Source organism: Heterodontus francisci, chromosome 3, assembly GCF_036365525.1.
Source record: "Heterodontus francisci isolate sHetFra1 chromosome 3, sHetFra1.hap1, whole genome shotgun sequence".
NCBI classification, from domain to species: Eukaryota; Metazoa; Chordata; class Chondrichthyes; order Heterodontiformes; family Heterodontidae; genus Heterodontus; species Heterodontus francisci.
Genome location: NC_090373.1, coordinates 13,374,316 through 13,388,862, shown reverse-complemented (window position 1 = coordinate 13,388,862; position 14,547 = coordinate 13,374,316). Strand labels below are relative to the sequence as shown.

General features: G+C 47.0%; 1 protein-coding gene across 1 annotated transcript in view; it reads left to right on the top strand.

The window, feature by feature from the left end:
- The window catches only part of adgrb3 (adhesion G protein-coupled receptor B3), a 1,095,571-nt gene that overhangs the window by 979,257 nt on the left and 101,767 nt on the right, over positions 1 to 14,547 (top strand). The window contains exon 21 of the mRNA XM_068020141.1: positions 154 to 223. Coding sequence (XP_067876242.1) covers positions 154 to 223 — 70 coding nt within the window. The remainder of the gene's footprint in view (positions 1 to 153; positions 224 to 14,547) is intronic.

Genomic DNA, 14,547 nt, shown 5'->3' with positions numbered 1-14,547 from the left:
TTTCCTTCCCCCTTATTAAATATATTTCAAACTGAAGTTAATATCTCATAAATGTTCTGATGCATAATTAATGCATTTTTGTCCTTCAGCACAAAAAACGTCGTATTTGTATTCGAATACAATTTTCTAATTAAATCCAATTTATTTCTTCAGGGTTACCAGCATTGGTGGTGGCAATATCTATGGGATTTACAAAGGCTAAAGGATATGGTACATCAAACTAGTAAGTCACTTTGAAGAGCTTTGGTTTACTCTAAAGCTTATAGTTAACAATATCTACAGTGTCAACTGTGTAACAAATTATCAGGCCAGAAATCTCACTGGAGAGAAGGCTTTTGGGGGATGGATCTGGGGTTGGGAGTGGGCCATGTGTAACTTCTGCCCCTCCCATCGAAGCTCCCCAACTCTGCCCCACTTTGTGAAGTCAAGAGGATTTGCATATTTAGGGCTGTTCATCGCACAACTGGGTAAGCCTGCCTGGGATGGAGTGGAAAGTTACTTTGACACTTGCCACAGCGTAAGTGGCTTGGCTCCAATATTTACAAAGGCATTTTTTAAATAAGAACTTTTTTTTTTAAGATATGGTGGTTTCTGTGCAGCAATCAGTAATTCCATGATTGATTGTACTAGTAAAACTATCCCATCAAATTTTAAGTCTATTATCTTATTTCCACTCCCCGCCCCCATCCACTCCCATCTATGATGGCCCTTAGCAACTCTATACCAAGGATGTGTCCCTTGTAGCAAGTAGTGTGAGTGTGCAACTGAAGGAACACACATTGTGTGACATATTTCCCTCATTTGCATGCTGTCATTATATGCCCCCTCCTATCATTGGCCAGAAATTCTGATGGACATAAAAGGGTGGGGATTTGGCATTACTAGTTTCCGCCCCAAATTAGCTACTGCCCACCCAGATGGCTATGACCATCAGGATATGGAAACTACTATGCTGTATAATTAAATAGGATGTTGGTAGGGCTGCAAGAGTCATTTCAAAGGGTTAGAGTACAAGGGATGCAAGTTAAAGTGAGGGGGAAAATGGATGGTTATTTCACCTACAACTGGTATATACCTATTTGAACTTATAGTTCACCTATAATAAGGATAATAAGTGCTGTGGAATAAGTTACTACTGAAGGTGATTGAAGCACACAGCTTAACTGAGTTTGAACTGCTATTATGCTGTACTCCTTTTGATTCACAGTTGATTCATTTGTATGACAAGGTAGTTCATATTTTGCACTTACTTTTAGCTCTGACATTTTAATTGCATTGGGTGATTTGAATTACTGGATAATTTGATTTTTTTTTCATGCAAAAGACTGCAAACTATCAAGAGCACGTTGTAAATGACCAGTGATTTCCCCAGAGCTGTTCGCTTTCCACTGCCGTAACTTCCCCAGAGGTGAAGCGAAACCTCATTTATGTATATAACCTTGTGATTATAATTTAAAGAGGCTCCTAGCTATCTTGGGCTTGAGCCCCAGTCAACCATTGAACATAAATGAAGATTTCTCACCCATGGCTTCACTGCAATTGAAATATTTTCTCCACCACTGAGACAACCAGGATTGAAACATCACTGTATTTTGACCACTTCCACCTGCAAATTGGATCCCCACCAGCAGCTTAGGGCCTGGCTGAAGCATACCCTGTGATGTAAAAGCTTTATTCAGCTGAGTACCTAAATTCCTTTAGAGCAGTGAGTTGGGGTTGCATATAAAGTTATTATAATCACTGTCACTGGTATATTAGCACCTTTTGGATAATCGTGTCCTCCCCTTCTTTGCTTTCCTATTTTTCTTCTTGTTCCCTCCCTTATTCCCGTTAACTTTCCAGTCAAGCTGATGATGGCCAGAGGCTCACCTACTTAAGCTGGTAACCAAGGCTGTCTGGGTCCAAAATCCACAGCCCTTCTAACACAACCCTGCTGTAAATCTGTCTTCGGGGCCTTAGGTTAGGCTGAGACTAAGCTATACCAGGTCTTAGCCTTACCAGGCAGTTTATACAGGGTCGTGCAAGGGCAGAGACTGCGCCAGCCTCAATCAAGACTGGCAGTGAAGGGTCAGGGGGAGCAATGTGGCCAAGGTGGGTACTCCCAGGCTGAATTCTGCCAGCCCTGGCTTGCAATACATTGGACAAAGCATTAGTGGTCGGTATGCAGATCTGAAGCAGGCGTCACTGGAGATCTAGATGTGGGACCCACATGGGGTTCCAGGTTTGGACCGTCAGCATTGGATTTTACAAACAAGGTGAAGATCTTGCCTGGTGTAAGTTCTGACAATGTCTGAACCTGGCATACTCTGCAGCCTCTTGGAACTGGCGGGTGTCCGAGATGCTGTGAGATTTACCTTGGGTGATGACTCCTCGACTGTGCAAACTTCGGGCAAGGTCAATACCAGAGGATATGGCCAGGTACATTCTGGGGCTGCAGATTTTCAACACCCTGGCTTCAACGTGCAATTTTTAAAAAAGTTGCTGGAAAGGAGCAGCAGCTTGGTCAGCATCTGTAAGTGAAAAGATAAATTCACAGTTTGGGTTATTTCCACCATTCCATTTCCTTCCTGGTTTCTGGCATTCGCCCTTTTCTTTTACTTGGCCACTTTCAACATGATGTTGCTTCATTTTGTTCCCATGCCTATTTCAAACGTTGCCTGCGAATCATTTGTCCAATAACCATTCATGTTTCATGTGATTTTTTTTTAAAGTGACTCCTGCAAGGACATCTTGTACACACTTAAAAAGGAAGGGATTTAGTCAAGGTTAGGGAATCAGAAAAGATTTCATTCCAGTGAATCAATAATCACATATCCTGAAAAAAAAGACATGCTGTCAAAGCTTTTCATCCTGCACTCTTCAAGGCAGATGCAAGAATGCCAAATTTCAAAGGGAGCAGCAATTTATACTGCATGAGAAAAGGGTGCTGATTGGTTGGCAAGTCAACTGTGATTGGTTGAGGCATTGCTGTGGAGAATGCACCAGGGAACTATTGTCCCCACGCTTTTGTTTAATTCCTGATGAGTGCACGACGAAAAGCTTTGATAGCATGTTTCTTTTTTTCAGCAATAATCAGATATCCTCGAGTCAGCTACAATCCTGTTTGCTTCTATTAATTACTCAGCTTTAAAATAAAGCCTACATTTGAACTTGATGACCAAGCTGTCTCTTAACAGAAAGCAGAGGCTAGTTGCGTAGCTATGATTTCCTGAGATGTACTCACCAACAGGATCACCAGATCCTGGAATCTCTCCAAATTAGCATCAACAAAATCTATTTTATGGATCTCAGAGTGCACCTTCTTTAGTTGCCTCATGAACCCACTTCTGCTCCAATGGTCTCCCGTGGTAATTTGTTCCACAGCCTTTTATGTAGAAAGGTTACGACTTTACACCATTTAGCTACATAACAACAGTTGCTGTGTTTCAAAGTAATTCAGTGCTTTTAAAGGACTCTAGGAATGATGTTTATGAAGTGCTGACAATCAACATTAGGGAGTCACTGTGCAGGCTCATAAAATTGGGACCAAGTTAATGCAGTACCAGTCGTCACAAAGGGGAGCTATCTAATTTGGAAACCTTGGATCCACCACTCTTAGATCAATAACTGGTAATTTAATGAAGTTTGTTATCAGTTGCAAATGAGGATTATCAGTTATAATAATCGCATAGTGAACAGTTTGACTTTTCTGAGATGCCCCAGGTTGACAGTAGAATTCAATGTGCAATAGTATACTGTGATTTCCGAAAAAAGCATTTGATATGTGTGCTGAAACTTAAGTCAGTGGGAATTTAAGTTTAAAACCTGTAGCAGGTAAGGAATTGCTGATGGAGAGAAAACAGAGGGTACTTGTTAGGGGAACAATGTGAGATTTGGCAGTGCTACCAAGTTGAGTGCTGGAGGGTACAGTGGTGGGGCCCCATTCATCCTAATCTGCATTCATGACTTGGAGATAGAAAGCCAGTGCAAAATGGTCAAATGTACATATAATGCTAAATTAAAGGGGGGCAACTGAGACAGAAATGGGACAGGGACTAATGGAAATTGGAGAGGTACCAACAAAAAGATTTAGGTATATCAGTAAATAAAGCAATGTTGATAGGTGAAATTTAATACCGAAAAATGTAAAAGATTACACAGTGGAAGGGAAAAAGGGGGATCTGGAGATAACATTAGATGGAATAATTGGTAGCTCTTTTGGAGAACTAGCACAGGCATGATGGGCTGAATGGCCTTCTGCACAGTATGACTAAAGTAAATGGGTAGAAAATCAGGGCCTGCCGATCGCAGATGTAGAAAACCTGAGCTGGTATGTATACATCAAAATGATGTTTCTACCATGCCTTGGACACAGTGCACCTTGAGTATTATGCTCAGTTCATGTCACCTAGGGAAACATTCAGGCCACAAATGCAGTGCTGAGCCAGAATGCTGATCTCTTGTATTGTAAAGTATGACAAAGTATTACAGCACAGGAACAGACCATTTGGCCCAACAGGTCTATGCCAGTGCATATGCTCCACACAAGCCACCTCCCACCCTTCTTCATCTCACCCCATCAATATATCCTGCTGTTCCTTTCTCCTTTGTGTGCTTATATCTTTTGTTCTTTTGGGCCTCCTTATCTCGAGAGACAATGGATACGCGCCTGGAGGTGGTCAGTGGTTTGTGAAGCAGCGCCTGGAGTGGCTATAAAGGCCAATTCTGGAGTGACAGGCTCTTCCACAGGTGCTGCAGAGAAATTTGTTTGTCGGGGCTGTTGCACAGTTGGCTCTCCCCTTGTGCCTCTGCCTTTTTTCCTGCCAACTACTAAGTCTCTTCGACTCGCCACAATTTAGCCCTGTCTTTATGGCTGCCCGCCAGCTCTGGCGAATGCTGGCAACTGACTCCCATGACTTGTGATCAATGTCACACGATTTCATGTCGCGTTTGCAGACGTCTTTATAGCGGAGACATGGACGGCCGGTGGGTCTGATACCAGTGGCGAGCTCGCTGTACAATGTGTCTTTGGGGATCCTGCCATCTTCCATGCGGCTCACATGGCCAAGCCATCTCAAGCGCCGCTGACTCAGTAGTGTGTATAAGCTGGGGGTGTTGGCCGCTTCAAGGACTTCTGTGTTGGAGATATAGTCCTGCCACTTGATGCCAAGTATTCTCCGAAGGCAGCGAAGATGGAATGAATTGAGACGTCGCTCTTGGCTGACATACGTTGTCCAGGCCTCGCTGCCGTAGAGCAAGGTACTGAGGACACAGGCCTGATACACTCGGACTTTTGTGTTCCGTGTCAATGCGCCATTTTCCCACACTCTCTTGGCCAGTCTGGACATAGCAGTGGAAGCCTTACCCATGCGCTTGTTGATTTCTGCATCTAGAGACAGGTTACTGGTGATAGTTGAGCCTAGGTAGGTGAACTCTTGAACCACATCCAGAGCGTGGTCGCCAATATTGATGGATGGATGATACCATTCCCTTAAATGCATCGATGCTATTCACCTCAACTAGTTCTCGTAGTAGTGAGTTTCATATTCTAACCACTCTCTGGGTAAAGAAGTTTCTCCTGAATTCCTAATCAGATTTATCAGTGACTGTCTTATAGTTATAGTCTTGACCACAAGTGGATACATCTTCTCTACATCTTCCCTATCAAACTCCTTCATAATCTTATCAGATGATTGAGTTATGAGAGGAGACTGAGAACCTGAAAAGAACTGAGAGTACCTTACAGAAACAGGATAATGAATGGTATGATACAATACTTCAAAACAAGCCAACACATCAGACAATGAAGGCACAGATTAAAACCTGTGAAAGAACAATTTAAAATAGTTGCTAGGATGAACTTCTTCACACAAAGCCCGATCAACACTTGGAACAATCGTTTAGATAGGGTTACAGAGGTGAAAACCATTGATTAATTTAAGATGCAATTAGATGACATAATAAGGAGACTTGAGGTTTTCTTTCCCCATGGGCTTCATAATTTGTAGTTAACCTGTGACCATTATTTGTGAAGTGCTGTGAGATGTTTCTGAGAGACACCATAAGACGCTATATAAATAATTTGACGTTCCTCTTCCTTGTAGATGCAATGGTACACAAAGTATTCCAATGTCATTTATATATCGTTATTTTGAATTTGTAAAAAAAGCCAAACACTTTTTCACAAAGTTCTTAAGCAACTGACATAAAGTAGCAAAACAAGGTAACATGCCAAAAATAAATTCAACGGGCTGGATTTTATAAGCTCGTCGCTGATTTCGGTGGCGAGCTTCAAAAATGGTGGGTCCGCACATTACAGAGTCGCCGCAATATTAAACACGACGACCCATTTAAATGGCTGGGGCGGACTGCCCTGTCAATGACATGGAGGGGGGTGGGGGGGGGTGGGGTGCAGTCCGTCCCTGGCAATAGCATTAGGCGCCACTGCGCAGGCACCGATGCTATTTTGAAAGGGCTTCCAGCCCTTACGTTTAATTGAAATTTTTAAAGATAGATGTTGGAAAATTTTTTTGAAAACATTTGATTTGTCCCTCTCCCATCCCCACTCCCAATAACCATGTAATTTACAACTTCCCTACCCCCCCTGCCAAAACACTTGCCCTGCACACCTGAACTCCCCCGCCCCGCCCCACTGGCCAAAGTTCATAAACTTTAATCTTTACCCCTTCCCACCATCCCCTAAACCAATGATATTAGTTTTACCATGGTTCCCCTCTCCCGCACTGAAAAACTTACCTGCTCCCCGGTGTCATGCCTTGGATCCACGGACGGGGATCGTAAGGTGCAGGAGTGCCGGCACTAAAATCGCTTGGGACCGGACGGCGGGGGCGGGTAAGTAATTTATTTTATTTAAATATGCAGATTTGGCTCCTGTCACCGAGTGGCGGGGAGCCAACACGAGGCCTCGCTGTAGCTGGCAATATTGGGCCGGGCCTTCCCGGAGTCGAGGCCCATGGCGGGCCTCTGCCGGAGGCATTTTCTGGGCAACCCACTCCCCACAAAGACCCCTGACCTCAAGGGTGAGGCTGTAAAATCCAGCCCAATATTCCCAAACACTGAGCGATCATTTTTTTTATTTGTTTGCGGGATATGTGTGTTGCTGGCTAGACCAGCAATTATTGCCCATCCCGAATTGCCCTTGAGAAGGTGGTGGTGAGCTGCCTTCTTGAACCGCTGCAGTCCATGTGGGGTAGGGACACCCACAGTGCTGTTAGGAAGGGAGTTCCAGGATTTTGACCCAGCGACAGTGAAGGAACAGCGATATAGTTCCAAATCAGGATGGAGTGTGACTTGGAGGGGAACTTGCAGTTGGTGGTGTTCCCATGCATCTGCTGCCTTTGTCCTTCTAGGTGGTAGAGGTTGCGGGTTTGGAAAGTGCTGCCTGAGTAGCCTTGGTGAGTTGCTGCAGTGCATCTTGTAGATGGTACATGCTGCTGCCACTGTGCGTCGGTGGTGGAGGGAGTGAATGTTTGTGGATGGGGTGCCGATCAGCAAGCTATTTTGTCCTGGATGGTGTCGAGCTTCTTCAGTGTTGTTGGAGCTGCACACATCCAGGCAAGTGGAGAGTATTCCATCACACTCCTGACTTGTGCCTTGTAAATGGTGGACAGGCTTTGGGGAGACAGGAGGTGAGTTACTCGCCACAGAATTACGAGATTCTCACTTGCTCTTGTGGCCACAGCATTTATGTAGCTGGTCCAGTTCAGTTTCTGGTCGATGGTGACCCACAGAATGTTAATAGTATGGGATTCAGCGATCGTAATGCCATTGACTGTGAAGGGGAGATGGTTAGATTCTCTCTTGTTTGAGAGGGTCATTGCCTGGCACTTGTGTGACGTGAATGTTACTTGCCAATAATTAGCCCATGCCTGGATGTTGTCCAAGTCTTGATGCATATGGACACGGGCTGCTTCAGTATCTGAGGAGTCCTGAACGGTGCTGAACGTTGTGCAATCAGTGAACATCCCCAGTTTTGACCTTATGATGGAGGGACGATCATTGATGAAGCAGCTGAAGATGGTTGGGCCTAGGACCCGAGCCTCAGGAACTCATGTACTGATGTCCTGGGACTGAGATGATTGGCCACCAACAACCACAACCATCTTCCTTTGTGCTAGGTATGACTCCAACCAGCGGAGGTTTTTCCCCCTGATTCCCATTGACTCCAGTTTTGCTAGGGCTCCTTGATGCTATACTCGTTCAAATGCTGCCTTGATGTCAAAAACAGTCACTCTCAGCTCACCTCTGGTGAACAGCTCTTTTGTCCATGTTTGAACCAAGGCTGTAATGAGATCAGGAGCTGAGTGGCCCTGGCGGAACCCAAACTGAGCGTCAATGAGCAGGTTATTGCTGAACAAGTGCCACTTGATAGCACTGTTAATGACACCTTCCATCACTTTACTAATGATTGAGAGTAGACTGATGGGGTGTAATTGGCTGGGTTGGACTTGTCCTGCTTTTTCTGTACAGGACATACCTGGGCAATTTTCCACATTGCTGGGTAGATGCCAGTATTTTAACTGTACTGGAGTACAAGTCTTCAGTCCTATTGTCGGAATGTTGTCAGGGCCCATACCCTTTGCAGTATCCGGTGCCTTCGAATTGAATTGGCTGAAGACTGGCATCTGTGATACTAGGGACTTCAGGAAGGGGCCGAGATGGATCATCAACTCGGCACTTCTGACTGAAGATGGATGCAAATGCTTCAGCATTATCTTTTGCACTGATGTGCTGGGCTCCCCCATTGTTGAGAATGGGGATATTTGTAGAGTCTGCTCCTCCTGTCAGTTGTTAATTACCAACACCATTCACGATTGGATGTGGCAGGAATTCCGAGCTTTGATTGAATCCATTGGTTGTGGGATCACTTCGCCCTATTGCATGCTGCTTCCACTGTTTGGCATCCAAGTAGTCCCGTGTTGTAGCTTCACCAAGCTGGCCCCTCATTTTGAGGTATGCCTGGTGCTGCTCCTGGCATGCCCTCCTGCACTATTCATTGAATCAGGGTTCGTCCTACAGCTTGATGGTAATGGTAGAATGGGGGATATGCCAGGCCATTAGGTTACAGATTGTGGTTGAATCCAATTCTGCTGCTGCTGATGGCCCACAGCGCCTCATGGATGCCCAGTTTTGAGTTGCTATATCTGTTGGAAATCTATCCCACTTAGCACGGTGGTAGTGCCACACAACACGATGATTGGTACCCTCAAAGTGAAGATGGGACTTTGTCTCCACAAGGACTGTGCGGTGGTCACTCCTACCAATACTGTCATGGACAGATGCATCTGTGACAGGTAGATTGGTGAGGTCGAGGCCAAGTTGTTTTTTCCCTCTCGTTGGTTCCCTCACCACCTGCCGCAAACCCAGTCTAGCAGCTATGTCCTTTAGGACTTGGTCAGCTCAGTCAGCCTTGATGCTACCGAGCCACTCTTGGTGATGGAGATTGAAGTCCCCCACCGAGAGTACATTTTGTGCCCTTGCTACCCTCAGTGTTTCTTCCAAGTGGTGTTCAACATGGAGGAGTACTGACTCATCAGCTGAGGGAGGGCAGTAGGTGGTAATCAGCAGGAGGTTTTCTTGCCCATGTTTGACCTGATGCCATGAGACTTAATAGGCTCCAGTGTCAATGTTGAGGACTCCCAGGGCAACTCCTTCCCGACTGTGTACCACTGTGCCACCACCTCTGGTGGGTTTGTCCTGCCGGTGGCACAGTGGTATACCCGGGGATGGTGATGGTGGCGTCTGGGACATTGTCAGCAAGGTATGATTCAGTGAGTATGCAGAGCAGCAGAGAGGGAGTGATGTCCAGTGGGGGCACAGCAGGAATGCCAGGAGCAGCAAGAGGGCCAGCCTCTGGGTGGTCACACCAGGGGAGAGCACAGAGGGGCATGCCTACTGCCTCACGTGCAAAGAAGAACCAATCCCCGGCAGACAGTCGACCATACAAGACTCAACTATCTCCAGATGTCCGGGTGGCAGTCCACTGAGTGGTCTGCTGGATCAGGCTCTCCATGAGGGTTGCCAACCTCTAGATGGAGGAAGCCATGCCCACACATGCCTGAGGCATGGCAGCACTCACGGACTGGATGGGCTCCTCAATTGCCCGCGCAAGGGTGCTCTTAGCCTCTGGCAGCTCCGCCAGATGTTCTCTCACCTCTCGCTGCAGTTCCAGCAGTTGTCGTGTTGCCGACAACTCCAGAGGCACATTATCAGCCTGAGGCTCAGCATGGGCCTGCCCTTCCACTGTGAGTGGCCTCGGCTGCCACATCCTCCTTCAGCTGTTTGGGTGCATCTGTGCTCACCAGCTTGTGACCCTGAATCTCATAGCGAGTGCATACCCGCCGATGTGAGAATATCTGCAGTGGTGAATGGTGTGGGGGGATGATGTGACGGTGAAAACTCTGAAGGTCCCTTCTCGTACTCAGAGGTGGATGGCTGGCCCCTGGTCTGTCCAGATGTGCGCACCCTTCAGGATTACTGAGACCTGCACGAGAGAATACAAACATCTGGGGGTTAATAGCTTCCCATCTCCTCAGCCCAACCATGCCTGACGTGGGGTTCTGTGTGTCCAGTGGTGCACACATGAGCACTCTGTGCTGTGTGGCTCACATGCACCCTTGAACCCCTGCACTGGTTCACTCAGTCTCCTGTGATGACACTCCTGTTTCGCCATCAGCAATCTCTCAGCAGTCTGCCACCCAGTCAGTTTCAGGCTGCCTCCTCTGGTGGTGTCAGGATATGCAGGTCTGGGAGACCTACACGGTCTTGGCCTCTTTATTATTGTGTGCCTGATTCTCTGGCAAGCAGAAGCAGGATCACTGTTAGTTTCCCCACAAAGAGTAGCACAATACTTAAGTAGGTGCAGGCCTTTGGTCCATAATGAGGGCTCACGAATGCCTCCTGCATATGTTTGCTCTCTCGAGAGACCTTGTGCGGGTCAGCAACGACAGATGTCTCACCGAGACACAACATACATCTGACAGGATATGCTGCTGCCTGACTCCTTTGTCACAAACCGATAGTCAGTCCCCTCGCCACCTAGTTCACCCGCTCGTGTTGCCACCTGCAAGCCCCAAAGAGGACAGCGGTATGGAGAACTCAGCTTGGCAAAGTGAAGGTCATTGACCTGTTTGGGGCAATGCACACATGCTTGGGCGTGATCCTATGGCTGCTGGCCTCCACAGCTATACCTGCCCAGGCTTGCTTAGCCAGGTGAGGTGGTCTTTTCTTCCCATCTGTTGGGCAGAGGACCTCCCGCCTTGCCCTGGCAGCTTGGAAGAGAACCTACAGGGAGGTGTCGCTAAACGTGGGGCCACAAAGTGCCTTCCCTCTGCCATGTTGGCAGCAGCCTCCCCCTCAGCTCCTTTAGGATCAAATGCACTGTCGTCAGCAAGAGGGCTGTCCTGGACTGTAATCGGGAGGAGCGGCCTCATGGACTGTAATCGGGAGGAGCGGCCTCCTGGACTGTAATCGGGAGGAGCAGCCACCTGGACTGTAATCAAGATGGAGGGGTCTCCTGCACAGTCATCAGGAGCAGGAGTCTCCTGCACTGTGTTCAGGAGGAGGGGTCTCCTGCACTGTAATCAATAGGAGGGGGTCTCCTGCACTGTAATCAGTGGGAGGGGTCTCCTGCACTGTGTACAGGAGGAGGGGTCTCCTGCACTGTAATCAATAGGAGGGGGTCTCCTGCACTGTAATCAGTGGGAGGGGTCTCCTGCACAGTCATCAGGAGCAGGGGTCTCCTGCACTGTGTTCAGGAGGAGGGGTCTCCTGCACTGTGTTCAGGAGGAGGGGTCTCCTGCACTGTAATCAGTAGGAGGGATCTCCTGCACTGTAGTCAGGAGGAGGCGGTCTCCTGCACTGTAGTCAGGAGGAGGAGGGGTCTCCTGCACTGTAGTGGGAGGGGTCTCCTGCACTTTAATCAGTAGGAGGGATCTCCTGCACTGTAATCTGGAGGGGGGGGTCTCCTACACTGTAGTCAGGAGGAGGGGTCTCCTGCACTGTAATCAGTAGGACGGGGTCTCCTGCACTGTAATCAATAGGAGGGGGTCTCCTGCACTGTAATGAGTAGGCAGGGTCTCCTGCACTGTCGTCAGGAGGAGGGGTCTCCTGCAAAGTGGGTCGGGCACTCGTTTAAAGCAGGGCAACTGTGCATGCAGGTCATGCAGCCCTTTAAAGGATCTGCTGCTCACTCAGGTGCTCCACCATAGGCGTCTTGTTTCTGGCGCCCTGCTCTATAATTGGACGGGTCCTGTGCCTCCCGTGAGTTTATTGGTTAGCTGCCTGACGCACAAGTGGTAGTGGCACCCACAGCTGGTGTCAGTGCCAGGACCTGCAGCCTCCATACGAAGTGCAGCAATCTCTGTGTGTCGGCCATGTCAAAGTGTTACTTGTGGGTACAGAAATGAGGAGAGCCATTTCCTGCCGAGCTTTCTGTTGTAAGTCAAGCTGATGTAGCCTTATTTATGTGGAGTGGGTGATAATTTAATCAGTAATTGAGGCTTGACCAGCTACATTTGTTCTTGTCTGGGTCAGACAGATGAGCAGTTAATCTGCAGTCCTGATGACACACTAGTAAGGTACCTGGGAATTACATATTTGATGTCTGAATATAGTTGTTAAAAAAAAAAATCAATGGGAAAACGCCTGAACTACTGAGATTAAAACTGATTATCCATCACAATTGGATTTATTTAAAGGTTTGGGATTATTGCACTTTGTTGGTTTGCATAATGTGAAGAATCACATCTCCGGAACGTTTTGTAAATGCTGGATCACTTTGATAAGCGCAGCAGTTTACGAAATTCCTGTCTCCTGATATTGACAACCCTAATCTCACAAGCTGGAATAGAAGGTGGGAAGATTTCAACTGCAATCAGTTTATTTCCCATGCTAATCTATGAGGCCTGTGTCCTCAGTACCTTGCTCTACGGCAGCGTGGCCTGGACAACGTATGCCAGCCAAGAGCGACGTCTCAATTCATTCCATCTTCGCTGCCTTCGGAGAATACTTGGCATCAGGTGGCAGGACTATATCTCCAACACAGAAGTCCTTGAAGCGGCCAACACCCCCAGCTTATACACACTACTGAGTCAGCGGCGCTTGAGATGGCTTGGCCATGTGAGCCGCATGGAAGATGGCAGGATCCCCAAAGACACATTGTACAGCGAGCTCGCCACTGGTATCAGACCCACCGGCCGTCCATGTCTCCGTTATAAAGACGTCTGCAAACGCGACATGAAATCGTGTGACATTGATCACAAGTCGTGGGAGTCAGTTGCCAGCATTCGCCAGAGCTGGCGGGCAGCCATAAAGACAGGGCTAAATTGTGGCGAGTCGAAGAGACTTAGTAGTTGGCAGGAAAAAAGACAGAGGCGCAAGGGGAGAGCCAACTGTGCAACAGCCCCAACAAACACATTTCTCTGCAGCACCTGTGGAAGAGCCTGTCACTCCAGAATTGGCCTTTATAGCCACTCCAGGCGCTGCTTCACAAACCACTGACCACCTCCAGGCGCGTATCCATTGTCTCTCGAGATAAGGAGGCCCAAAAGAATCTATGTCAGCACACATGCAGAGACTTAGTTACATATCCAACAAATGTCCCTTGTCCTGAAGTTAATGGAATGACACTTATCTCTGTATTTTAACAGGAAACAGTTGTTCCTTTGCATCTGCGACAAACCTCACACTTACACCTGTCACTTGGCAGTGATTTTCTCAGGAGTGAAAGGCAATGGTGTAATTAATGTGCTTTGTGACATTCTGTTTAATTTTTGATCAGTGTTGGGGTGGGTAGAGGCAGAATAAGGAAATAACCCTGAAATACCATGTGAAATAACAAGAGGAAGTGAAACACAGGTTAACAAGGCCATTAAAAAAGCAAACCAAGGACTGTGGTTTATTTCTGGAGGGAAAGAATCGAAAAGGGAAAAAGTTATGCTAAACTTAACCTTTGGTTAGACCACACCTGCAGTATTGCATACAATCCTGGTCACCATATTATATAAAAGATATAGAAGCACTAGAGAAGGTGAAAGAGAGATTTACAAGGATGATACCAGATATACAAGGGTTTACCTATCAGGAGAGGGTAAACAGGCAGGGTCTGTTTTCAGTTGAAAAGAGAAAGCTGAGGGGTGACCTGATAGAGGTCTATGAAAAATATTGTTAGAGTGAACACAGAGAGAATGTTTCCACTTGGAGGCAGGGTCATTGAATATTTTTAAGGCGATTCTTGTTGGGCAAGGGAATCAAAGGTTATCAGGGGTAGATGGAAGTGTGGGATTTGAAATACAACTAGATCTTATTGACTAGTGGAGCAGGCTCAAGGGGCCAAATGGTCTACTTCTGCTCCTAATTCGTGTGTACTTGTGGGGAAGAGCAAAACTAGAGACCATCAATATAAGATAGTCATCGAAAAATCAAATGGGGAATTCAGAAGAAACTTCTTTACCTGGAAAGTGGTGAGAATATGGAACTCACTACCACATGGAATGGTTGAGATGGGGGCTGGAATTTGATGCTCCCTGAAAGAGTGAGTTGGAGGCA